The sequence below is a fragment of the Strigops habroptila genome, chromosome 19 (assembly GCF_004027225.2).
Source record: "Strigops habroptila isolate Jane chromosome 19, bStrHab1.2.pri, whole genome shotgun sequence".
Classification (NCBI taxonomy): Eukaryota; Metazoa; Chordata; class Aves; order Psittaciformes; family Psittacidae; genus Strigops; species Strigops habroptila.
The window spans coordinates 1,268,709-1,295,536 of record NC_044295.2 but is presented as its reverse complement, the minus strand read 5'-3'; the positions used below and the strand labels follow the sequence as shown (position 1 = coordinate 1,295,536).

At 47.3% G+C, this 26,828-nt stretch overlaps 1 protein-coding gene across 6 annotated transcripts; it reads right to left on the bottom strand.

Annotated features, from left to right (window-relative positions):
- Window positions 1–713: 713 nt before the first annotated feature.
- Window positions 714–26,277, bottom strand: HOXB9 (homeobox B9). Of its 6 annotated transcripts, XM_030508903.1 has the most exons (4): window positions 25,449–26,277; window positions 16,460–18,247; window positions 7,257–13,832; window positions 714–3,839 (listed from the first exon to the last, which is right to left on the bottom strand). In XM_030508903.1, the coding sequence occupies exons 3-4, from the start codon at window positions 7,762–7,764 to the stop codon at window positions 3,604–3,606; spliced, it is 744 nt and encodes a 247-aa protein (XP_030364763.1). In that variant the 5' UTR covers window positions 7,765–13,832; window positions 16,460–18,247; window positions 25,449–26,277; the 3' UTR covers window positions 714–3,603. The 6 variants fall into 6 exon arrangements, with proteins under 6 accessions (XP_030364763.1, XP_030364767.1, XP_030364764.1 ...); XM_030508907.1 differs by lacking the exon at window positions 16,460–18,247 and having other exon boundaries at window positions 7,257–9,482; XM_030508904.1 differs by lacking the exons at window positions 16,460–18,247; window positions 25,449–26,277 and adding an exon at window positions 21,572–21,842.
- Window positions 26,278–26,828: the final 551 nt, after the last annotated feature.

The window sequence follows — 26,828 nt, the reverse complement described above, 5'->3', positions numbered from 1 at the left end:
GATTCTTGGTTATGTTTCTCACTACCTGCTTCTTGCAGGGCTGAGCAGGTCATAGGGTTTGTTTGGGTTTTAAATATAGAGATAGAAACACTTTCCAAGCGCTTGTATTTCTTCATGAGCAATAAAACGTCAAACGAATTCAGAGACGGAATTATAGGAACCACTCATTGAGCCCTCGCAAAAAGGAACTGCGTGTCAAATCCGAGGTGATGCCACGCAGGGAAAGCGGGGTGGGGTTTCCCACTGTTTGGTTTGGGTTTCTGATTTTCCTTTAGCAAAGTTTTCCTTGGGCGGTGGAGGGAATAAACCGAGGGAAGTCAAATAACGCCAGTGCAACTCCACACCTATGCTCCTGGTCCACTAAGGCTGATGCGGGGATGCAAAAATTAAACCTTCAAAACCAAATAAATAAGCAAACAAAAAAGCAACCACAGTTAAATGCACGCAGAGATTAAGGATCTTCAATTTAAAAATAAAAAAATAAAGTAAAAAAATCATTAGAAGGGCAGCAAGTTTGTGTGGGACCGAGTAAGCACTTGCTGCTCCGGGGAGGAATTCTTTCCATTTATTTCTAGACATCTCTTTTTTTAAAACCTAAGCAAAAATTGATTCTTCTAATACTCTTAACGAGCCACTAAAGAAGGCAGGAAAAGAATGAAAATATTTCTGATATTTTAGATGAAGCAGTATAACACAATGACATATCGCTGCTGTTGTTCTAAAATCGATTTTTATTCTGGAGCATTAAACATCTCTGGAAAATACATCCGGGCTGATGCTACAGAAGACAGTTTTGCCAACATTATTTTTTTTCCTTTAACGTAAGCATATTTCCTAATAAAATGAACTAACATTTTAAAATCTATTTAAAAAGAACCTTATATTGTCGTCTTAAAAATAGCTGCTCTTTACCACAACTCTAAGGAAAGTGAAAAACATTTCTAAGTCCCAGTGGCCGATGGGTTGCAAACCTCAATTAAGTCACGGATACACTTCTGAAAAATATAGTAGTGAGGATTTAGGCAAGTCCATGCTCAGTTCGAGATAGGAGGAATATTCCAATTCAGGATGAAGCATTTGAAATTCATCCATCCTTGAGAAGAAGCAAATCAAACTGAAAGATTTGACTGCTCAGCTTAAACACAGAGAGAACATCTTTTTCGACCCACTATCTGTTTGTTTGAATAAAGAAATGATCCTGCTGCCACGAACTTCTTGATTTTCCCCAGCTCAAAATGTCTCCGAAAGAGTTTTTCTTAATTTAGTTTCGAGGAGGGAGATCGGGGGCTTTGACACGGGGTGAGGGTTAGTTACATCGAACTCCCTCCGGCAACAGAATAGTTAAATTTGGAAGCCCCCAAGGAGCTACTTCAGGATGGAAAGTTTCACAGGGGAAAGTCTAGGCACTAAAAAAAAAAAACCATCAGACTTTCTGAGGAATGGGTTTTAATACTTAAGGTCTGGTTTCTTGTCCAGAGGAAGGTATTTTTTATCCCTTTCAGAAGGAATTGGAGCGGGGAAATTTTGGCGCTCCTCAATTCTTATGTCTGAATCACGAAGGCGAGAGGGGGGGTAGGAACACTTTCCAAAAACGCGAATCTGCCTATCGCTTCTTCCCAGAGTAACCCCTGCCCAGCAGATAAAAGTGGTCTCCCAGAACCTGGCGCTGAGGACACACGAGTCAGTCAATTGTGATCTAGTTCAGATATACAGCAGAAATAAATGTCTTTTCTCTATTTTCCCCCTCCTCACCCTATTACAACAAGCCACCTTACACTCGCCTTGTTCCTAGACAGCCTCCTGGCAGCTAAATATACAAATCTGCACACGAAGAAAACGAGAGAGGTTTATTTCAACGTTTTCCATCCACTATCAACTGCAGAACTCTTCGCATAATTAAAAAAGCCACAGTAGAAACAGAAAACGAGCTTCAACATTCACAGAAACACAACCACAAACACATTTTACAATACCCACCATATAATCAACTGGTACTAAACTCCCACACACACCATTCCCCCCCCCCCTTCCCAAAACAAAGTTAAGTCTTACAGAGATAAAGGGAAACCAGCCCCGCCCGGGCGGGTTGGAGAAGCCTCCAGCGGGTCTGTCAGATGAGAAACCAGCTCCGGGCGGCGTGACAGGAGCCCGGCGAGGTCTGGATTTGCTACTCAAAATGCTTCTTCGGGATGAGGAAGAGGAAGGGAGGGGGGGCAGCACAGAGAAACCGCATCACCCGGTGCCACCCGCGGGACGAGGCTCCTTCCCCGGGAGGCGGCGGCCCCCGGCCCCAGCGTGGCACCGGGCCCCGGGGGAGGCGGGTGGCAATGGGAAAACGTGCCGGGAGCTGGCTTCAGGCATAAAAACCACCATAAAAACCAACCCCACCCAACAACCCCCCCCTCCGACATTCAAGTATTAAAAGCATCTCAGCAAACAGGAGCGGGAAGAAAGACACACAGGCCAGGGCTGGCACTTCATCTCTGCAGCAGCTACTGCTTTAGGAAAAGTCAATTCACAATAAATTATAAATATGCTAGCACTAAGAACACAACCTTCCCCTCCCTTACAGCTCTACTAAGGTAGTTTTTTAACTAGAAAATCCCATTCTTCCCCTCCTCTAAAACTTAGGAATAAGTTGGCAGGGGTTCTTCCGCCCCTTTTTCTCCTAAATAATTTACAACGCGGCTCTGAGAGTGCCCCACACACACTCTCTCGCCTCCCTCCCTGTCTTTTCTCCTCTTCCGAGTGATCCAGTATAAAACTACCAGATGAGGAGGTTTGCCTGTAAAGATCCTACGAAACTTTCAGGTCAAAGTCGCATATCTGCCATGGCACTATTCTAATAAAAATCCCGCATAATAAAACAAGCTTTAAAAACAGAAAAGAAAGGAAAGAAAAGGGGGGGTGGGGGGGCTGTGGAGAGTAAAAAGAGCCCAGCGCAGTTGGGAGTTGGGCTGTCATTAACCGACTGCCTGGTATAAAGTTGGCGAATTGAAAATGATTTGTTGGGTGCAATTAAACGCAAGTCTTACGAATGTGTCTGTCTTGCAGGAGTTTAATTAAATCGTCTGGTTCCTTGGCCACCTCAACGTGTGAGTGTGTGAGGGGGTGTCAGAGTGTGTGCGAGTGCGCCGGGGTGTTGTGAACGTTACAGAGCATCATTGTCCTTACGTGGATAAAGACAAACAGCGAGGTTTGGTGGGGGCTCTTTGGGGCCAGTTGTGTTTGCAGTCTTGTTTTCCATGGAGAAAACGCAAGCAGGGAAAGCTGCTGCTCGGACAGGAGCCTGTGTCTATGTTACACTGTAGGAGAAGAAAACAAAAAGGAAACAAAAAAATAGAGAAAGAAAACAAGAGACCAGAACAAAACCCAGCATGTGTCCCCAAAAAGGAGCTGCAGTTTTGGCTAAGTTGCCTCCAATGTGGCAATACTAAGAAGATAAAACAGAAGAATAAGCAACATCTCACATGCAAAGGTGGAGATGGGGAACGGGGAGGGTTCCCCCCCCCCCCGTTTGGGGGGTTTGGCAGCACTATAGTGGAGGCTGGGAGCTGGGAGGTAAAGGAGGGGGGGAAAGGGGGATGCTGCTTTTCTGGGTTTTCATTCTTTGCCCTGCTCCTTGTTCATTTTCTTCATTTTCATCCTTCGGTTCTGAAACCAGATTTTGACTTGTCTCTCACTCAGGTTGAGGAGTCTGGCCACTTCGTGTCTACGGTCCCTCGTCAGGTACATATTGAATAAAAACTCCTTCTCTAGTTCCAGGGTCTGGTATTTGGTGTAAGGGCATCGTTTTTTCCGGGAGGAGCGGGCGTGCAGCCAGCTGGCAGCTGGGTTAGCTGAAAGAAAAGCAGGGAGATCAATACGGTGCAGCCTGAGTGTTTCTCAGAAGGTTTTAATCATGCCATCAAATATTAAGATTATACACACGCATGTGCATGCCCTGGGAGCGAGCAGCGGAGCCAGTAGCAAAATCACACGGGATCAGCAGGGCGAGCAGATGGCAGGGGGCCCGAGCTCCCAAAAAAAGCTACCACCACCCCAAGTGGGGGGCTGGGACAAGCGGCACCGTGTGGTCTGTAATCACAGACCTGTGGCTGTTCACATCCCTGGCTGTGCACACGCATGTTGACCTGCACATCCTTGCCTGTGCACATGCGTGTTGGCCCGCACACCCTGCCTGTGTACACCCCTTCCCGTGCACACGTGTTGTCCTGCACACCCCTGCCTGTGCGGGGTGACATGCGTGTGCACTGGCGTGTTTTGGTGCACACGTGTCTCTGGCAGAGCCCCCCCGCTTTGCCCCGGGCCCATCTATACCAGGTAAACACCCACATGCACTCAGAGATTTGCATAATGCCCATCTCCACGTCACGCACCCTGTATACAAAGAAACCAACCCCAAAATTACATATATATGTATATAATTTTTCATAGTCGTGTTTTCCCACGTGTCTGCAGATTTACTCCTACAGACACATGGCGCAGGAACAGAGCAGGGAGAGGAGGGCTGCAGAAACCTTGCATAAATCCTGCCTATTTTTTTTCCATGCTATGCGGCAAGAAACGGTCTCGATGCAATAAACATCCACTGAGGGCTGGGTGGACTCTGCTGCTGGAGGTCTGGACAGTGTTACGTGGAGACATGGACATTTGCAGGGCTGCAAATACAGCCAAAAATAAATAACAGGCTGCCCGTCACCCTCGCGTGTGGGAGAAGCTACGTGGGAATCTTGAAAAAAGGAGATTTCGGGAATTAGCCTATTTAAGGGGGGAGAAACCAACATTTTAGGAGCAGAACCTCCCCCCCCGGCCACGACAGTGGTGAAGATCGCACCCAAAGGTGAAGTGGGTTTGGGGTAAATAATAGAGCGTCTACTAATCACATGCAAATAGTAGCTGCCCGTTGGGTAACGGAGAGGCGGGAAGGAGGAAAATGAAGGGTTCTAGACAGACCACGTATTTCTATTTTATTTCCTTTTGCCTCCTCTGAAATTATGACTGAAGCCATAAACCTTTACACCAATTAAATGGACCATTATAAATATACACATACACACACGCGCGCCCCATCAGAACGTTTCCTGTACACAAAATGAAATATATTGAATATTTTGGTAAAAAATAATCCGGTTAATCTTCCCCTGTAAGTACTGCCTCTTACAAATTTGCACGGCTATTTCCTTAATGTAATTGACTTGATCTAATATGCAGAATTAAATATTAAAGAGGAAGAAAGCTGTTAATAATTGATACTGTTAATCCTGCTACCTACCCTTTAATGGCGACGGAGGGCTCTGCTGCCTAACAGAGTTTTAGTCGGTTTGGGTTTATTTTTTGGACATATTTTGGACCATTAAAATAGAAGCTCTTTTAAGCGCCGGTTTTGCTTTATCTATTCACTATACACAAATCCCTGAACAGGAAAGTGAATGGAGGGAGGTCCTGGCACATATTTTCTTTAAAATCCAGCAAACCATTTAACAGATCCCTGTACCATACACAGGGCAGAGATTCATTATTAAGAAATACTATCAAAAATTGAAAGAGTCAGGGAAATTGGTGGGAGTCCTTTCTGCAAAACAGCTCCGTCTTCCAGCCCTGGCAGGCTCTCAACATCAGCCCAAATTAAACTATTATTTAAAACAAAATATGCGTCGTAACCACATGCCAGAGAAACCACACAGCATCCTCTTAGCGCGGGTCCCTGCACTTACTTATAACTTAATAACATTTTCTTGGACAAGATTTTTATATATTCAATTTCAGGGACATTGAGCACAGGACCTGGATATTTAATTCTCTCAAATCATTCACATCACGGTTGCAGTTTGTTCTGGATCTCTGCCCAGTACAATAGAATAGGGCTTTCTTTTTGTGTGTGTGTATGTGAGTGTGTGTGTTTGTGTGCAAGTTAAATGATAGGAGAAGAAGGGGAAAAAAAAGTCACCATAACATCCTGCACAAGGAGGGGAGGAAATCACGAGGGGCGAGAATATTCCGTATTTTAAATGGTAGGGTTGCAGTGGCAATCTCTGCTGCTGTTCCACTTTGAGGGAAGGGGGGGGGTAGAAGTTAATTCAAGGGGAAAGAGAATAACTGTGTCAGTGCATCCTGAACAGGCTGCGAGGAGTTGGAACCTCGGCGGAGGCTGCTCCTCTGCCAGCTTGGAAAACTTGGGCTTTCACTGTAAAATATTTAAGACAGGGGCGAAGCCAAGTTTCCCTCCGGCTCCCGCTCGGGCTGCGGCTCCGGTTACCCCCCGAAATGAGCCCGAGCACAGCCAGACCGGCACGAGGTGCACAAAAGTAATTGCATTGTTATTATTATCACTATTAGAATCATTATTAGAGTTGTTATTATTAATAGTAGTATTATTAATAGCATTATTGATGGTATTATTAAATGTTTTCAAGACGAATGGTTGGGGTTTTTCTCTATTTCAGGGAGAGGAAAGACAAGGCAGATCGCAGAAAAAGCACATGCTGAAGTTTCCCCAATCTGGCTACATTACAAAAAAAAAGCTAATTAAGCTGGAAGCATCATACCCCCCTCCCTTATTTTTTTTCTTAACTATAAAAGGAGCGTGGCTTTGAAATATTCATACCTTGAACCCTTGCATTTAATAAACAAACAATTAAACCCCCCAGATAACCCAGCCAGCCCGAGGAACACCCCCCTCCTCGGCGGGCAGAGGCCGGAGGAGGCAGCGAGCCGGTCCCGCGGCTACCGCACTGCACCGGCCGCGGGCGCGGAGCGGCCCCCGCCGCTCTCGGCTCCCTCCCCCCCACCCCCCCATGAACTTCTCCTCCTTAATTTCGGGTCTTTCCCCCACCTTCTTCTCCGTCTCCCCCGACCGCCGCCTTCCGCGCCCTCTCCCGACCTTCCTCCCCGGCATTTCCCGGCTCCCCACTTCCCTTCCCCTCTGCCCGCACCCGCGCAGATTTGCTCCCGCTTACTACAGTGGTCTCTGCTGCCGGAGCCAGCGCTCTGGAGGAAAAAGCATGACTCTCTCCAGCTTTTGTCCGCTCTGGACTCTGCTAAAGCTCAGAGACGACGTTCATTTTTATTTTTATTTTTATTTACCGGCAGAGACAATGCCACCCCTCTCCCCTCCCCACCTCTCCCCTTAGGTTGGCATCAGCAAGCTGAGACTTTTCTTTAAGCCCTGATTTTAAACTTTACGCAGCATTGTCCCCTTTTATTGCACCTCCTCCAGCTTTTATACTGTTTACTTCCTCACTTTTATAACTTACTTTGATCTGTCCTGTCTTTGTCTTCGCTTCCTTCACAAACTTTATTGTCCTCGAAGCTGGGCCTTTGATTGGAAACGATCCCTTCCCTTGCAGCAGAAGTTTCTAAATTGTACTCCTGTGTCCCCTGTTTATGGACATCCCCGGGACGGCCCAGCAGCGGCTCTGCCTTAACGGCTCCCTGCCCGGGGAGGTTCTCCGCTCGGGGCACGGGGTCCAGCCAGCTCCGTAGATACCTGCCGTCAGATGGGACGCTTTGATGTTGAATATATGGATGGTAGACGGCAGGAAGGGTACCAGAAGAATGTGGATTCAAAGGAGTCCAGGAGGCGCTGAAAACTGGAGGTTTTGGCTGAAAACTACAGGAGGGGAATTCTAGATGCTCATTGTGCCCAGCTTGCCTGGAACTCGTATATTGCCCAGATGAAAATTTAGCTGAAGGCGAGTCTTCACTTTCATGACTTATAATGGAGTCGACATAATAATTGCTAAGAGTCCCAGAAATGGACATTCTCAGACATCATACAAAGCACGGTTCAATGAAGGGAAAAAAATATATAGGACAGATCTAGATTTGTACTCTACCCCCTTCTCCAACTTCCCAGCCAACAAAGTACAGTTGGGCTGCTGTGTTGTGAGCTCCCAGCAAAATGATTGGTCAAACTTTTTTCGTGTGCCTGATAAAGCGTCAGTCTCGGCGTAAATCAATCGCAGCCGAGGGGGCTGCGCTGCGCTGTCATCCGCCCTTGCATTCCATATCAAGGATGGATTGTTTTATGTTTATGCAATGTTGCAAAACGTCAGGAGTTTCGAAAAAGCCACCAAACGGGCAGAGCTGGGGCTAAATCCCTTCCTAGATTTGCTCCTGAAACATTGGGGGTGTTCTAAAGGGGGAAAGGGGGCGGATATTTTTTGTTATTATTATTATATATTTTTAAAGAAAGATGCTGATGTGCTCGCTTTGCCTTTAATAACCATCAGGGGGGAATAGAGATAAAAGCTATTCTTTGCCGCTCGGGCTCCAGAGTACGATAGCAAAAGGCCAGAGAACAAGTATAAACCCACCCCCCCGCGCCGTCGTTTCATATACAGACATGTATGTGCGGGCGTTACACGCATCTGTACGTAAATGCACGCATACACGCGTTTTTGTAAAGAAGAAGGATGGATTTAGGTAGCAAGAGTGGTAGGGAGGGTATGTTAAATAATTAACCAGCTGGGATGGGGAAATGGAATGTTAACACGGTAAAATAATGTGGGTAAATATGAAATGTAAAATGTCACCGGCGTGGACGTGGCATTGCAACTTTGACCAGCAAGCTGCCGAGCTGCAACCCCTGTCTGCATCCGGAGCCTGCCTTAGGCTTTATGCTCATACATATATACATATATATATAATATCTTAAAAATATCTCTGCATGCGAGCATGTGTTCTCATGTTTGGCGGCATCATCTCAGGGTTGCTTTGCTTGGCTAAAATAGTTTCCCACATTGCTGAAATCAGAAGCCTTCATTTAACTTTACAAGGCTAGTAAAATACAGCGCGCCACTGATCCGGCTTTGTTACAGAATGCCTCAAACTTGTGATGGTTAAATAGTTTAATAAAACTTACATTAGCTTTCTTTGATTTTTATAGCCTTGAATTTATTGCCTGTGGAAAAGAAAGGGGGCAAAAAAAAGGAATCCCACGCGTTTTCAGTCACCGTGCCCCCCCTCACACCTCACATGTGTGTGCCCACGGTGCGTGTGCATGTGGAACAACCTACCCCCTCGCTTCATTTTCTGAGCGTTTTCCAAAACCCGACGATTTGAGGGTTTCCCTCGCATGGAAGCCCGCTACTGAGGCGGGCTGAGCTCGGTGCGGGTCCCAGCCTGGAGGCTGCGGTGCGGGGTGGCGGGGGCAGCTTTATCCGGCTACGATGATAAATCCGTTTATTGCAAGACGGTCCGATGGCGTCGTAAATGTTGGTTAAGGAAAAGGTGCTCTCTCTGATTACGGCAAAAGTGTTTCTCTGGACTTCAGCTGTAACAGTCCGGATCAATTTGCCTCCTTTAATCTATTACCCCTCCGCCCTTCTACCTCTCACCCCAACACTGAAGGATATTTAAAGTGAAGGGCAAAGAGATTTCTAGGAATAATAAATCATCGCGAATCCTTCCTGAAGTGTATAGAGATGGAAGTCTATATTAACAGGCTAATAATAACATTGAGGGGTGCTAATAGCCGCCTGAAATAAAGGAAAAATATAATTCGCATTTCTTTCCCTGTGAGTGTCCGTGCGCATATGTCCGCTCCTACACGAAACAGAGGTGGGAAATTGCTGCCAGAGGTGGTTTATGAATACGGGAAAATTATGAATGCGCTTAAAAACCTACACTCAAAGCCTTAGATTTTCCCTTATCCCTATAAACGGTGCTTTGCCACCAGCTGCAGCCTGAAGGAAGGACCTGTTTCCCCACATTCAGGACCAGAGCTCCTAGAAATGAGGAGCTGTTAGGAAGCTGTCCGTTTTCATTAAAAAAAAAAAGGTAATAATAATAATAATAATCGAGAGGGTCGGGATGATGGAGAAGACGAGCTCTAGCTTAACGCCGGAGGTCAGCTTGATTTTGAATTTTTGCTTCCCTTAGGGTAGCAAGAGCTCCCCAAGCAGCTCAGAATCCTCCCTGGGCTGGACAAGCAGGCTCAGTCTGCAGGCTCCAGCCAAGGTGAGGTGGGAGCAAGGCTTGGGCAGCCCCTCCAGCCCTGGGCACGGATCTTGCCAAGCCAGCCGCGGGCAAATGTCACCAGGTGAGTACTCCCCACATCCCTGCCAACTCTCCTCTCCTTTCCAGGGGGTTAATCCAAAGTAACTCCACTTTACCCCGGCCTCGTTTAAACCAGTGAAGGCAGAGAAATCCCCTACCAAGGGCAGCGTGCGGCAGGGTCGCTCCTTTCCAGCGCATCTCACACGAGCAGGGGCTGTGCAAAACGAGTTGGGAATTCCTTCTGCTTCCAACTTTCCACTTTTCTATCTCCCTGTATTTTTTATTCCCTCCCTTCCCTTCTTTTAACTTCCTTAAGAGTTGGGGAGGTTTTCAAATGAAAAGATCCTGTGCCAGCAGACATGAAATACGAGCTGATTGCTCACGTTGTCATATTTCTCGGCTTTATTGCCTTTCAGGAATGATTTTTTAAAAATCAGACGATTTCACAAGAGATTCGGAGGGACTCTGCAAATGTTCTGAGAGCCTGGGAAAGGCAAGGGCTGATTTAAGCGTGTTGTGGAGATTAAACTCGCTTGGCACATGGAAATGTGTTTATACAACTGATGGATAAACAGCCGTGCTGGTAGCAGGGTGTTGAATAAGTATAGATGAAATTATTGAACGTTAATTGAAGCAAAACACCTGTTCTCTGCTCACTAGATGGATTGGCCATGTCTTACCTGTAATAAATATATTGGTGGAATAAAATCCTGCGCCTCCTATAAATAATGATGAACTATGTCAGCATGAGAGTATATAATTTTCTGTAGTATATGAATTTAAACCAAGAAGACTCTGAGGAGTGTGGCTGTGAGGCAGAACACAAGGGTTTTCAGATCCCTAGTGAATGGAAACCTCACAAGAAGATCTGCAAAATCCATTTGCTTTTGCTCCTCTGGAGACTTCTGTTTGTTCAGTGGTTTATTTTTTAGACATAACCCCATAGTTCATCTCTCTGTAACCTTTTCTGAGAGAGGCTTAAGGCAAACGACAGCTTCATCCCATGTCTGTCTGCATGGAGAGACCGTGTTGTGCAGCACTGCCTGCTCCGGCTGACATTATGTAGGCGTTTATATTTTAATTACTCAAATAGAGCCCACGAGAAATTACATGAAAAGCTCTTCTGATTGCAAAAAAACTTGGAAAAGGAAAAGTCAAAGAGAAAGTGACCTGAGAGCAGAGTCTAAAAGTCTAAAAGGAGGAATCTTTGGGAGAGAGGAGGCAGGATGTGCTAGCTTTGCTTGGTTTGCAAACTAGATTTATTTTAGATATGTGATTGTTGTGAGCTGGTAAAGGGAAGTGGAACTGGAAATAGTTATTGAAAAAAAAATAAAAGAAGAAAGTCCAAAGTGGAAACTTTTTCCTGCTTTCAGAATCAGCGCCAAGTGTATTTGGCTGTCAGGAAAAATTCAGAGCATTGTCAGCTTGCAATGGAAAGCCACAGGCTTCTGAACTCACATACTGTTTATAAATAATCTTTATTGTTTGTGGAGAGAAGGAATAATTTCCAACTAGTGCTTTGAAATACACAACTGCCAAAACCCATCCTTAGCAAACAGCTCTTTGGGTTGGCATTTCTAAGCTGAAAACAACCAAATAGAAAATATTTCCAAACTATGCAGATTTGAAGTTGGGCAGTTGCCACCTTGTACTGATTTATAAGCTTTGGCATAAGAAAGAAAGAGAGCAGATGATCCATTTCTTACCGGAAACATATTTAAACCACTTTTGGAAGATGATTGTTATCGTTTATTAGAACTGGCACCTTCTTTCAGCTGATTTTTCCTCTTTACCAGAGCTATGGAGGAGGCAGAGGGGACCTGGGGGTCCTGAGGTACAGGACCGGGGGGTCACCAGGATCTTCACTCCGAGAGGCCTTTACGGGGTTGGGGTGTAACCTGCAGTACTTGGGGAATATTTACTTCTTCAGTTTAGGTTTGGAAGCCGATAAGGATTAGCTAAGAGAGGATAAAAGCTGAGAGTGAACTTCATGGCTATGGAGAGTCTGGAGACCAGATTCGGAGATAACTCAGCCTTCAAAGGGCTGAGCGTTTATTTTAGGCGATATGAAATATTCTGAAATTATAATTATAGTAATAATAATTATAATCACGACAAAAGAAACACTTTTTTTTTTTTTTTTTAAGAGTCAGGGAAAAAAAAAAATCTCACCATAAAGCAAACATAATTTATGAACGATACATTTAAGCAGGTCTAAGAGGTTATGAAAGAAACTTCAGTCACGGACCCCTCCAAACACGCGAAAGCGCAAGAAAAAAGTCCCTTCTGAAGAGTAAAACCTATATTTCATACTTTTTTTTTTCAGTGAAATAAGTTTCTGTAGCCTAAAAGCCGAAGGATCTACCTTTGCCATTTCCTGTGTTAGCTCTCAGTTTGAATGCTGCCGTCTGTTAAAAATCCGTAAGTGGTGAGACGGGAGGGAAAAGGGGGGGGGGGAATTCCTTGTCTGAAGAGAAGCAAAAACAAGTTACACATGTGGGCAATTTTCCAAGGACCGAAAGTACACTCTGGCTAAAAATCCCAGTTCCAAATGAGGTTTGTAATCTCAGCAGTTAATAAAGCATTTCGAACCCATGTAAAGTAAAAGCGTATGTGCATCTGAAAAGGGAAGCTGGAGGGAGAGAAAGTTAAAATAAAGTTTGATTGTTTTTCGGGAACCCACATTCTGTCTACTAGACTAATTTTCCCCCCTCCCCACCTCGCCTCCCTCCTTGAAATAATATTCAACTCCCACGAAATAGCTGGGCGCCTGCATCACTCCGCGGCCGCGGATCTTAAAGCAGGAGCTGCTGGTTGCAATTGCTGCTGATTCCCCTGGCTCTGCTTTGGGGTCCCCACTGTATAACTGAACACACACCACCACCCCCGCAAAGAAATCCCCCAAATTAGGCTGGGAGAAAGGGAAGTAACAGCCCATGGTGGTGAGAAATCTGTCGCTCCCACCCAAGGAAGAAGAAGAGGGTGGGAAAACACAAGCGCAGGTACAAAAATGAAGTTGCTATAGAATTGTTTCCATAAAACCCGTAGCATGAGCCCCAGTAAAAGAAAAGGGGGAGTTTCTTTCTGATAGGCTCTTTCCACACCACTTTTGCTCTTGATTAAAACTCACCCCGGGTCGGGGTAATACCGGACAGGCTGGACCTTGGCTGGGGAGTAATTGGGGGAAATTAGGTGCATTAACCGCAGTTGCTCGTTGTTACAAGCGCAGAAATGTGCACCCCAGGCAGTTACTACGCGCAAGGATAATTTTCTTTAGTAGCCATCCCCACACAGCTTCTTCTCCAGGTAAGGTCGCTCTTATCTTTCTAATTTGGAAAAGAGCAGAAACAAACCACTCCGGGGCAGGGGGGACCCCACCGCACCCTCCTCCTCCCGCTCCTTCCTCCTTTCCCAGAGCCCTTGGGAAATGAGTCCCAATTCCCATTTTCAGGCAGCAATACCGACCCCTCGGGCCTGATTCTGATCTTTCCCAGCCCCGTGTCCCCCATTCTCCTCCCTGGCCCTTGTTTCCTGTCTGTACATGGGTAGGAGGGAGATGGGAATCAGAAGCCCAGACATTTACAAGGCAGGTTAGTGGTTGCCTATGGGGACATTATTACCGAACAGTTTATGATTAACTTTCCCAGATTGTCCTTTTCCGTTGTAGGGCTTTGAGGCAGGGCACAAGCAGCACGTTGTTTCTAAGGAAGGAGGCACAGTGCTTGTGAGTTGGGTGGAAAACTCCGAGTTATTTTACGCTGTTTGACTTCCCTCTCCTCCCCTCAAGCGGCTGTTGGTTTTCCAGGCGCTGTGCCTGCCAGAATCACCAGCTTTGGGAATAAAGCACACACCAATTTAAAACCAGTACAACTTTTTGGTTAATTTGTTTGTTTTCGTTTTCTTTTAACGCTCCGAGTGGAGGAAAAAAACCCCAAACCAACAAAACCCAACTCAAATCCAAGTAATCCCCCTGGCCACAAAAAGTAGCAGCAGATGGTGGGTTAGACCCTGGATATGGTATCAAAGTTTAATTCTCCAAACCTGGAAGAGAGATCCAGTCCCAGGCTTATTTAGCCATGTCCTGGACCATGTGAAACTTGGTTTTATGCGTATTTGAAACACTGATGCAGGGAAAATCGCTTCCATGAGCTGATTGCTCACACACACAGACACACAACTCCACAGGCTTCCAGTCTGCAGACAGTAGAGCGGGTGGACTCCATCCAAGCACACACTCTGGCACGCAGAGCTCTCCAAAATTCCTGTCTCACACGGATTTTTCTAGTATTAGGTTGATTAAAAAACAACCCCAACAGCATATTCCCACGCACAACATGTTAAGATTCAGAGGAAGGATGTGGGGAAACTATTGAGGGCATTTCTGGCACCATCTAAACCCATTTATTTCGTGAACCTGGTAGCTGTGGTCCTCGCCCAGGTTTGCCTGCTATTTGATGAACTCTCAGATCAATGCCCAACAATGAGCATCAGCCGCGCATCTTTGCGCGGTTACAGGCGTACAGACCGCGGCTCGGTATTTATCGGTCTCTAAAGACGTGGGCATGTTTTCCTACCAGCTGCGGAAGCTTCTCGGTGACTAAATATTCAATATCCAGCCCGTTCGGCCTTTTTATCTCTGTAGGAAAAGCCACCGGGACCCGCTCACCATCCCGTTTATCCCTATAAAAGCCGCCCGCCCAGAGCCAAAAGTGGTGGGCAGCGGGGCCTTTCATAAGCTTATTTTATCTATGAGGACAATTAAACTCATGAGCTGGACACCGTTCTTTTGTGTTCCCTAAGCCCACATGTTATCCTTTATGCGGAGGTGTAGATCACAACTACTAAGCTAAGAAGCACTTAAACGTCCTTACGGAGGTGTGTATGTTAGTAGGGATGTATTTTTATGCGAGAGACAAAGTTTATTGTGCACACAGAGGGGTTGCTGAGCCTGTCGCTGGGGAGAGGGGGGGTGTTAGCCTCTGAGAGGTGCCGCAGGCTAATTAGAACCTTAATAAGCTCTTGATGATTCGGGGCCTGACTGCGCTGGTCTTGCAAAAAGGTCCCTGAAACGGGGATTTCAACAAAGAAACCGTCACCCCCAAGCCGGGGGTGGGAGGTGGCGAGCTTGAGCAGGGCTTAGCGGGGGGACACACAGGCCCGGAGGTGAGCCGGACCTAGGGGGGGACACGGGCCAGGGACTGGAGCTAAAATGGGCTTAGGGGGGACATGGGCCCGGGGCTGAGCCGGACTTAGTGGAGGACCCAAGCCCAGTACCGGTGCGGTCCAGGGGATGGAGGAGGGGGGAGATACAGGACTGCCACCCCTTCCCCATCCTTCCCGTGGCAACTGCCCTCAGCAAACAGAGCGAGGAGGATAACTGGAGTAAATCAGGTAGTTTGATGTTCTTGTGTTTAAAATTAAAAGCCCAACAACATGAAACTACCTAATTCACCGAGCAGTTCTAGCGCAGCCTTGGGTCAAAGGCTAACCCCCCACACCCCCCCCAAAGGCGCCGGGCGGCCATTTTGTCCGGCATCAGCCCCAACCTGAACTTCTGCAGTAGTGAACAGTTGCTTGGAGACAAAAGCGACAAAAGGACCTTTTCAGAGACGAAATAAAACCCCTCGGACTGCGCGAAGTAACTATTCAGCTGATTTCCTATGTACAGTGTCTGGAGCGGATCCCTCCTGCAGGACTTTACAAATAGTTTACAAATAGACCAGAGGAAACAGTAAAATGCTATTGACTTTGAGAAACAAGCGATTATCGCAGCTATAAAAAAGAGCAAAAAATCCCTAAAGTTCTTCCTCCACCTCCTTGGAAAGCTAATTTAAAGGATCGTTTCCAATATGAAGCTGATTTATCAAGACTTCATATTAAAACACTATTACCAGATTTTTTTTCCCCCCATCTAAAGCTGCCAGTGTTTGAATAACTTTCCGCAGAGAATAGAGTTAAATCGGTGAGTTCTCGGAATAAAAGCAATGAATTCATATTCTCCTCCCCTGAAAGCAAGTGTAACGTGATTCATTTAAAGACAAAAAAATTAAAAAGGGGGGGGGGAAATCAAGAACATATAAATCAATTAAAGCAAGAGAAAAAAGCGTCATTGTGACTATTTTATAGGTGTAAATAGCGACACAGAGAAACTTATTGTGTCCTTTCCTCCCTCCAACTCGCTCATGTTATAAAATAATGACTCGGTGGTTATAAAAGGGAGAATTAAAGCTGAGGAGAGGGGCCGGGCCCCGGGGGCTTCGCTGAGCTCCGAGCAACTTCCGCGGGGGGAAGTTTGACAGGAAGAAAAAAAAAAAGAAAGTCCAAAATTCCCAGTTAGGGAAAAATAAATAAAAATTTAAAAAGGACGGTACCTCCCCAGCCCATCGCATCAGATCACAAAATGCTTTTTTATATTTATATATATTTTTATGTATATAATACAAAGTCAATGTCTTACCTTGTAAGCTAGGGGGTTTGTCCTCAAGTGGATTAAAGAATCAAACAGAGTGAGCAAGAGAAATGATAAAGGCTGGAAGACAAGAGGTCGAGACAGCCCCGTCCCGAAAGGGTGAGTTTAGAGGAGTTTAAAAGTTCATCGAAGAAACACATCCTCCGAGTCCAAAGGATGCCCGGAGGAGCCAGAAACGTGACTATAAGTTAACTTTATATCGTTTGAAAAGCCTTAAGAGCCGGGATGGGACGCTATATAAATCTATTGTACCGGAAATACAATAAAACTTAGCCATGTTGTTGACCTTCAAACAATTTACACCAGGTCGGGCGCAGAGACGGAGCGGAATCCGAAAACAAACAAACAAACAAAAAAACCCACCAAGAACCGGGCCCCCCAAGCCACCAAACAGCCATTGGAAGGAGAATAGAAGGGGGGTCTTTTAAGAAGGAATACTGACAGCCTGGGGTGGTTGTGGTTTTATTTTGGGCGAGTTTAGAGCTCTCTCAATGCACGTAGTATGATTCTGCATCTTTGTTACAGGCGATAATTCGAAATTAATATAGATTTTTCCATTATTCACCCAATTCCTCTTTTATCTCTTTTTGATACACAAATATAGGCAGGTTCAAGTTTAAATCAAACCTGCAAAGGGAAAGAACTTAAAGTTTGCTATAAAACTTCAATTAGGTTTATACATGAGGGACCTATTGTGTTACAATAACTCTAGAAAGGATATGTGATACGTGTTTGCAGGCAGCCATACCTACACTCTGCTGTACTTACATGCACCACTCCTATAATAATTTAAATTGGTCGAATAATATTTCTAATTTGTCAAATAATAACTTTTATTTGCCAAATAATAATTTTTATTTGTCGATATTTTCTATTTCCTACAAAGAAGATTAAAAAACCCTCCAGCCCCACAGCTTTACTTTTTATGCCAATGCAATTTGTAAAACAAAAGTAGTGGTCACACTTGAACTCGTCCTACTGAAAGCTCTTTCTTTCAGACAAAACAGGCAGGAGGAATATATTTTAGCAGAGCTTTCAGTGCTGCAACTTGGAAATGGAGCATCCCCCCGCCCCTAAATTGCAGGCTGAAAACATAAATAAAGCAAAGCACTCAAGATAAGCGTGAAAACCAAAACTTCATGTGCCATTTAATTTCACGATTAGATGTAAAATAAATAACAGTAAGGGGGAGAAAAAAGAGGGAAGCAAGAAAAAGAACCCCAAATCTAAGTAGGTGATGTATGAGGTTTAATTCTTGGGCTGGAATAACATTTTAAGGTAATGGGATGCATTTTTTTTTTCCCTTCTGGCTGTTGCTAAAGTTTTAAAAGACATTTAAAATTCAGACATCAAAGACAAGTTGGAGCTCTTAGACAGCAAATGGATGTCTTAGCTATAAGATAACTTCTGCTTGTCAGGGAAATAAGTGCTAAAATAATTAATAGGCCGGGATGGGCCGGATTTCAAGTGTTTGCGTGAGCATTTATCAGTAAATGTATATATGTGTGCATATCCATTACGCACACACGCATACATAATAGAAGAATCTATTACAGATCATCCAAGGGAAATGGCACTGAATACCAGGATCTCATTACGGGTTTCTCTGTGACTTACTTAGATCTTCATAAAGCAGTATTTTTATTAAAATATGGTTATAGCAGCTGGTTTTCACTGTTCCCATTCATCAGCATTAGCCTTTGGGAGTATTTGGTGTCTGTTCCTTAGGAGCCAGGCGGATATTCCCAACCAGAATATGTTACAAACGGGAGGTGCCTGTCGCATTTATAGGGGAAAAAAAGAAGATTAAAAAGTTGGCTTTAAGCCCTCCTCCTGCCCCCCTTCCCCTCTTCGCATGGGTCTGCCTGGCTGCGAGTGGTAAACAGCTCGGCGTGGGCTTTTCCTCTCTTTCTTCCAGCTCTCCATCATGAAAGGACTGAGCGGCCATGCACACAAAACTGCGCCGTGATATTGCAAATATATATATATGTGTGTATATATATATTTTATGCGAATGCTGGAATCATTGCAGCGCAGGTAATAATAATAACTTTTAAAAGAGGAATAAATAATAAATGCCGCCCCCCCGGCGGCCGGGGCTGCATTTCAGGGCTCCGGGAGGAGCGGGCCGGCCCCTTGCGCGGCTCCCGCCCAGGCGGCGGCGGGGCCCGTGGCCTCGGGGCGGCGCTCGCTGGCCGGGTTGGGCCGGGTCCAGGGCGCTGGGGGCCCAACCACGCTCCGCAGGGTCCCTGCCAGGCTCGGGGTTCGCTTTGCTTCCTCTGCCAAGGAGAAATCAAACGTTTCCACCGATTCTTTTTCTTTTACTTTTTATTTTTCTTATTCCTTTCCTATTTCCTCTCCTTTTTATTCATTTATTTTTTTAATAAAAATGAAATTAAACTTTCTGCGTGAAGGAAAGCCGCATTAAAAAACCAAAACACAAAACCCTCCAACCAACAAACGAAAGAACCAAAAAAACCTCACCAAAACAAACAATAAGACCCACAAAAACACCAAAACAAACAAAAGACCTCCATAAACTCCCCAACAACCAAACAACAAAACCCAACAGCCAAATCTCATTTCTCTGAAGCTCCGTAAGGCTCTTATGACCCACGCAAAGAGATTGCTGCGCCAGTAATTCCGGGGCGGGATGCAGGGTGGGAGGTTGGGGATGCCCTGGCCCCCAGTGGTGGTGCCTGGGCGTCCCGGCAATGATGGGCGCGGAGGAGGGCGGCGGAGCCGAGGGTCGAGGGGAGCCCCGAGCTGCGAGTCCCCCCGCCAGAGAGAACCGAAACCCCGAGGGCGGCATCCCCCCGGCTACTTGTTGCTGCGGAAAAAGTTTTTCTCCGAGGCAAGGGAGACAAGAGTGAGGCGAAACGGGGCCCGTCGGAGCCCCCGGCCTGGCCTCCCCCGCCCCGTCGGGGCCGGGCTGCAGGATTTGCTTTTAAAGCATCTTGGTGGTTTTCCTTCCCTACCCCTCGAAATCACGGTGCGCGGCCGCCCGCGCTCCTCCCGCATCCGGGGAGAGCTGGAGCTCCTGGTTTTATACATGAAACCCTCAATTAGATGGAGTCATTAGTCCGGGGGAGGGAAACCAAAGGAATGACCCGTGCTTGTCCTGGGAGAACCTCTTCCCCTTCTCACCCGTATCCCGAGGAACTGAGGGAAAGCAAATTCTACAAAGCGCCGGGTTTAAAAGAAGATTCCAGGTAAAAAATAAAAAAAGCTCCCTTCTCAGTTGCAATTAATCTGAAAACTCCAATTAACACGAAAACTCTAATTAGCCGGATGGAAAAGGCTGTGGGAGCTCCTGCTCACCCGCCTCTCTGTACCCCGGTTGCTCAGCAGGGCGAACGGAAACCCAACGGTGCAAGGAAGCCAGACGAAAAGACATCTCGGCAGCGAGGAGGCCCGTAAGCATCTTCCCTCCGCACCTGAGTTTAATTTGGGGTGTCCGGAGGTGCCGAGGGGGCCTTTGCAGGCTCAGGGCTGAGCTCAGCTTCGGCCGCGGGGTCCAGGAGCCACAAACCTGGGGGATGGCTTCGCTTGGGGGAAAAAATAGTAGGCTTCAGACTTGCGGCAAAGTTTCGAAGTTGGTCAAATGAAGGTTCCTTTAATCAGCAATAGAGGCTTTGGGCGGAGCAGTTGGCCGCAGAGCCTTAAAAAGTCATTTTTAAAGGTACAGGAGAGTCAGAAACCTTACGTTGGCTGTCATTAAATAACATAAATGAGCAAAATATGTTGTAGAAGCCTGCGGGGAGATAAATCTCTCGGCCAAGCACATTCAACTTTCCTGAGTTAAACCTTTGCCAAGACCTTTACAAATCCCACAGCTCGTGAGAGGATTCATTTTGCCCCGTGTATTCTCATGCCAGAAAAATAGCGCTAAAAATCTTCGGTTTATTAATTTTCAGGAAAGTTTTTGTTTCTTTTTAGGAATTCTTTCCGCTGATCTATTTCGGAGTATTTTGAATTACATTTAAAGCTTTGCAAGAGCTCTCCATTGGTGAAAAAAAAAGGGGGGGGGGGATGAGCAATATTAATAAATATTCGCTGGAAATTAGCAACAGGAATATATCCAACATCTTAAATAAATTACTCCATTTGTCCCTATTCCATCCATTTGATGGGAAATTCAATTAAGCCCGGCTCCCTTCAATTATTTACAGAAACCCTCTGTCCCGGAGACTTTAATAGATTTCTTCTCTGGTTTTCAACATTGTTATTAGAAATCCATAAAGCGGGGGAGGGACAGGAAATTAAATGTAAAGGTACCTCGTTATGGCACAAGTGCTATCCCAGCTCTCGCTGCAGACGGACGCGAGTTTATGCGGGCGGAGAGAAACCCAAGGCGACATGAAAAGGCTGAGCCCCCTCCGCAAGTGGACTTGGCAATCCTGCCGGAATGACCTTCTCGTTTCACGTCTAGGAAGGAGCCTTCCTCCCCATCCCGCAGGGCTTGGAGTTAGCAGAGAGGGAGGAAGAGGGAGAAAGGAGAATCTTGCACATGGTAGAGTCACGTAAGTAGAAAGCGTGGGTTGGATTACTATCGCTCTTATTATTTTACTATAGTCCTGTTATAGAGGCTGAAATGGGGGGATTTATTCCATAAGCCTTCGAGCCGAGCAGGATTTCTCTGCGCTGAGCTGGAGCTCAAATCCCCGGGTCCGTGGCGCAGGACAGTGGATTTAGTCAAATAGATAAAGAAGTGATGCTAATGATGAACAGTCGGATCAACGATTACAAAATAGAGTCAAAACTCCCAGCAGAGAAACAGACGGTTGGAGAAGGGGAATACGAGGAAAGCGGCTTTCCCTGCGATCTGTTTTAAAGGGGAGCTTGAGGGTTTTTTGAAGACAGAGCATGAAATTCTGATGGAAAAAATAAAGAAGAGGGAAAAAAACCAAGTCTGCTCGGCCTCCAAGAAGAGCCGGGCTAGCGGTTTGCTACCCAGGCGTCCGCCGCTGAGGAGGAGGATAAAGTATTATCGGGGAAGAAGGGGATAAAGTATTCTCGGGAAGCTACATGTGGGAAATAATAAAGAACCGACATGTTAGGAAAACGCCTCCCGCGAGGCCGAACCCAGCGCTCACTTACCTGCCCGTGCCTCTCCTCTCCGTCTTCCTTCCCTCCCTCTTAAACACACCAGGGAAATAAATAAATCACGCAGCGCCTCTCCTCCGCAGAGGAATCCTTCCACCACTTGTTAGAGCCCAGCAAACCTTCCCCAGCTCCGGCTGATTTGATTTTTAAATTAGTGTTATTATTATTATTTAATCCTAGGGTGTCCTTCTGTTTGAACATTAGGGCTGGATTGAAAGCGAGAGCGCTGTAAATTAATTTTTAACCAAAGAGCTATTGTGTTAGCGAAGGGGGAAAAAAAAACCCCAACACCTTCCCTCCCCCTGTCTAGACAAAATCACTGTTTTGACGGCAAATTGCAGGCTGCTTCCCCCCTCCTCCTGGTTCCTGCGTGTTCACCGCCTTCTGCTAGAAAGCAAGGGGAGGGGAGTTTAATTTTTTATTGATTTGGTTTACCCACCTTCGAGCTCTGGTGCTGTTTTAGCATCTTTTGACCTGCCTAAAGATGGAGCTTCCTGCCGCGAGAAAAAATAAGGAAAAAAGAACCGCAGGACTTTATCTTCTCTTTTTCACCCCCCGGGTCCATAAGGCTTCAGCACAAGGGGCTTCTCCTCACCCCCTCCTCGGCAGCCTGAGCCTCCAGCTGGTGCGAGCCCCTCCCCGGGTGGGCAAAACCCGAGAGGCACCCCAGAACCCGCGGTGGGTAGTAAGTGGGGAGCCGCTCTCCGACGTGACACACACAGAGCCTGGGGGGTGCCGGGGGGGGGGGTACCAGAGGGGTTTCAGCCTCGCTGGCATGTCAGGACCCGCCCCTCTGTGCTATGGGGGAGACGACACACAGGGGTTTTCTGCGGTACCCGGGAGGGTGACCCCAAGCGGGGGGTAGGCAGGACCCGCAGCCCTGGCTTCTGGCCGCTCATTTCTCTCCCCAAAGGAGTTGTGGGGGCGACACTCCCTTTCTCGCCCCCTATTTCGCAGTAGGGTGGAGGGCAGGGAGGGAGGAGATGCTGGCGGGGAGAGCGGGTCGCTGCCCCGCGGCTGCCGGGGAAGAAGCGGGCTGGGGCTTTGCAAAAAGAGATATTTTGGGGTTGGGGGGAGCTGGGGGAGGTCTCTGACTATTGACTTATCCCTTAGAAAAGGCGTCTGCAGACGTCTCACCAATCCGGGGCGACCGAGACTGCTGAGACCATCCCCTGGTGTCAGTTTTAATGGGAAACTTCACCGTTTGCGGGGGGTGTGTGTGTATTTTTTAATATAAAGACCCGCAGCTCCAGCCGCTTTCCCTTCGCACACCCCCTCCCCTGTTTCCCGGGCAGTTCCCTCACACCTCTATTTCCAGCCTCCCTATTTTGGGCGGGGGGGGGTATTTTGGGAAAGCCCTTTGCAGAGGTGAAGCGGGAGCCTGCGGCTGTGCCAATGCATGCAAGCTCGTCCCAAAACATCACACAGAGGACAAAGAGTCATGGGAAGAGCTGATGTCCCGCTCTCCCACCTGAGCCCAGCATTTGCAAGCCGGCCTCGAAACCTTTGGCCCTTGCATCGCACCTTGCCTTCAGGCTACGTACAACAAATATTAAACGCTATATATTAGATATTAAAGGGAAAAACGCCGCAGGCAGAGCAGCTCCTCACCCTTTCGGTGTATTCCCCACGTTCCGATTCAACCAACTTATTTTTCCTACCCTTTTCCAGCAGGAATCCGAGTTCTTGGCCGGTGAGTGAATGGGGTTCCGCCTCCTGGCCCTGCAAAGGCTTGGGAGGGATCTCCCCATTCTAGGGGTTGCCTGGGGGCATGTCCGGCACAAGGGAAAGCCGGGTTTCCCAGGCTGGATTCAGAAAGGATTTTAACTCAGGATGAAATGCCCGGGCGCACAGGACAACTTAACAATAAGCGTGAATTAACTCTGACTCTGTCTTTAAGAAAAAAACGCTGGTTTGTGGCACGATCCTCCGCAGGACTGACATCGCAAAGGAGAAAAGGAACCGAACCCCAACCCCATCGGCGGTTTTCCTATGGCTGGATGCACCTCTTCCAAAACGGCTCGGACTGAAAGCGTGGAGAAAAGGGGAAATTTGGTTCTTCTATAGAATCTATTTAGCCAATTTCTCCACTTGTAATACACTCTCCCTTGTAAAAATGAGCCTGCGGGGACTGGGTGCTGTTGGAAACCTACTAAACAAATATTTTGTAGTTGCAGTTGTTTCTATATTCGCGACACATTCTCAAAAATATAAAAAAGACGCCGATTTAAATAGATAACAAAGGGCAATAATTATCTTTGAAAGAAGGAGGAGTGGGAGCTTACAGATTTTGGAAACCATTAAATATAAATCAAAACTTCATATTGGAAAAGAAAGACCCCAAACCAAACCCAGCCAAACCCCTGCTATAAAACCACGAGGGAGGAAGAGCAGGGGCACATTTCCGAGAGCTCCGAGCCCCGGCGGGTGTTTGCCCCTTTCTTTCCAGCCTCCTCCAGCCCCGGCGCTCCTCCTGCCCGGGACTGACCCGGGACAACGCTCAGGACCCCGCACTTCTCCGGGCTCCAACCGCGGGTGGTGAAATTGGGGTGTTTTCCCCCATTTCACCTCCTTTCTGCCTCCCATCTATTCCAACAGGTCCCCACTCGAGCTCGCAACGGGCCTTCGTCTAATTATAAATGAACCCTTCCTCCTCCAGGGTCGGATCCTGCACTGCAGTCCCTCGGGGAGGGGGAGACTTTGCCCTTCAGCCTCCCTCCTTCTCTTCCCCCGGGAACCAAAGTCCAGACCCGCTTTGCGCACTGACCCAAAGAGTAATCCGTGGGTGCTTCCAGCAAGCCGGGAGACAAAACCAGCGTGTGCCCGAGAGGGACCGGCCGTGACCGTCCCTCCCCGGCCGCCGAGGCCGAGGAACCGGGGTCCCCTCCTTGCACTTGGTCCTTTATCGTTACTGTCTTCCCATCACCGGGATCCGTCGGGGAACTGGGGAGGGGGAACGGGAAGGGTAAATTGAAGCAGGCCTTTTAAAGGAAAAATATGGAATTGTGGTTTCAGGTATCTCGGCTAAAAAGAGTGAAGATATTTACCTTTTTTAAGTTTTTTCCTGGCAAATATCTGTTGGAAAAGCGCGAAGGAAAAGGCAGCTGGATCCCGCGGGCTACCCTCCTCGCAGGGAAGAGGGCAAAGGATATGATCATCCCCTGGCAAGGACCCTCGACCCTCTTGAGAGGTTTTCTTCTGAAAATCCTCGCGGGTTGACAGAGGGACCTCAGCAAGGAGGGCTGGGGAGGGCTCAGGACGTTATCACGGCTAAAGGGACCGGACTAAATACAAGCTGTTAAAGCGGGTGGGGGCTTTGCTCTCGCTTACTCCGGACCAAATCCTGACAATCACTCCTGGACGTGATTTCAGCAGAGGTCCCCGTCCTCTCCTCACCTTGACGGCCTTTACTAAATTTACTTCACTTTCGGGTTTTCACGCTGAAGCCCCGCCGCTACCATCGTGCGGGGCCTCGGGACGGCGGGTCCGGAGGTGGGGGACATGCAGTGAATTTCGCCCATGAGAAAAAACCCTAAAACGCTGCCTCTCCAGGTCTGCTGCCTCAGACTTTAACAGGCTTTGCCATCGGTGCGAGAAGCGACCGACTCTGGTCCAAGCATCCCGATCCCGGTCCCAGGGAGCACGGGGCACTCCCGGCAACAGCTTTGTGTCACCGATTCATCAAAAAATCTTTTTGTAAAAGTCACTTTACATCTCCAGAACCTGAAAACTACTAGGTAACAACTTTTTACGACCCGAATCCCAGGACAAAGTTTCATTTCATCCCTTAACTCTCCATCCCTACCTCCTCTGGCTGCATTTCCCAGCAAAGAGACCCCTCCGAGTTTAGTACGAATATAAATGCTCAAACCTTGTAACAGGAGCTGATTCACGACCTGGCCTTAAACCACAGGATTTTCTGGCCAACTGGAGCTGAACTCTGATTTTCGAGCTGGGGGGATTTTCAGCTCTTTATAAGTCCTTAGGACCCCCATGATGGTGGGGAGAGCTTCTCCACAGCTCCAGTCTCTGCAGGAAGGTGCTGAGACTGGTTTGTCCCGAGGGTTTCCTGGCTGTGGGACATCCCAAGGGCCACTCTGCTCCCATGTAGGCCCAGCTATCCATGCAGAAAAATCCCAATCCAATTCCAGTGGGAGAAGCTCCTCAGACGTGTTGCTTTGCTGATCTTGCTGGTTTTCCTTCTAATTACTTGTGCATTTTGGAATCTGAAGCAGGAGCTTGTTGGGGAGAGAAGGAGGTAAAAGAAGGGGAAAGAGGGACTGGAAATCCAGCCAAGGAAAAAGTACGAGAGCAAATCCATGGCTTAACTCCCCTTGAAAGTGGATGGACATGAGCCCTCCTCTCCCTCTTACCCCCTGGCCCATGTCCGGGGACCTTTGGTTCTTGGATTTATAGTTCTCCTCTCTGTAGTGTCGTCATTTCATGCCCTTGACAACACAGCCTTCCCTTTTCCAATCCCTCTGAAGATTTGGATCCCAAACAGTGCAAAAAACCCCCTCAAAAACTTCAGCTCCAGATTGTCCTGAGTGCCTGGGAGGTCCTGTGGGTCTTTAGATAAAGAAATAAAATTAAGAGGCCCCAAAATCAAGAGGTGAATCACAAGAGCGAAACGAGACTGTGGATCCAGCAGCAGAGCTCGGCATCATTTCCCTCTGACAGAGGAAAGGCAAGTTGTGGCACCATCCTGAAACTATTTAGTTTTCATCCATGGGAGATGGGTCCTTTTAAGGTCTCTTCTCCCCACCCCACCCCCTGAGCCATTACCCCTCATATATTATTTTTACTAATGTGGTGGGATTTTTTTTGCCTTTCTTGGAGGAGGAGGGATTTGTGTAGCCAGATCCAAGGAATTTGGAGAGAGAGGGAGAGAGAGAGATCCCCCTGTTGACTAGAGAGATGTTGTTCTTGGGATTAGAGATGTCTGACCTTGAAGGTCGCAGGTCATGGTCTTGAATAAGGAGCAGGAGTGTGAGGCTGGGATTGAAACTTGAGGTGTGTCTGCTGGAGATCACAGGGAAAAGTCTTCCAAACAAAGAGGAATGCCTCCATTGGGGTGAGAAAGGACAACTTCCCCAAGAATTATGGGCTCCTTCCGGAGGGTTGCATACCTGCAGACCCCCCAAAGGATGTGCTGCAGCTGAGGAGGGGAGAAAGGAGTGAAGAAAGGAGGGGAGAAAGGAGGGACAGGATGCCTGGAGCCAGAAGGCCCCATTATTTATTACTATTTGTG

Coding starts and splice junctions, on each gene's coding strand:
- HOXB9 (XM_030508903.1), bottom strand. CDS start 7,764: ATGTCCATTTCTGGGACTCTTAGCAATTATTATGTCGACTCCATTATA. Junction 3,840..7,256: donor CAAAGACAGGACAGATCAAA/GTAAGTTATAAA, acceptor CTTTTCTTTCAG/CTAACCCAGCTGCCAGCTGG.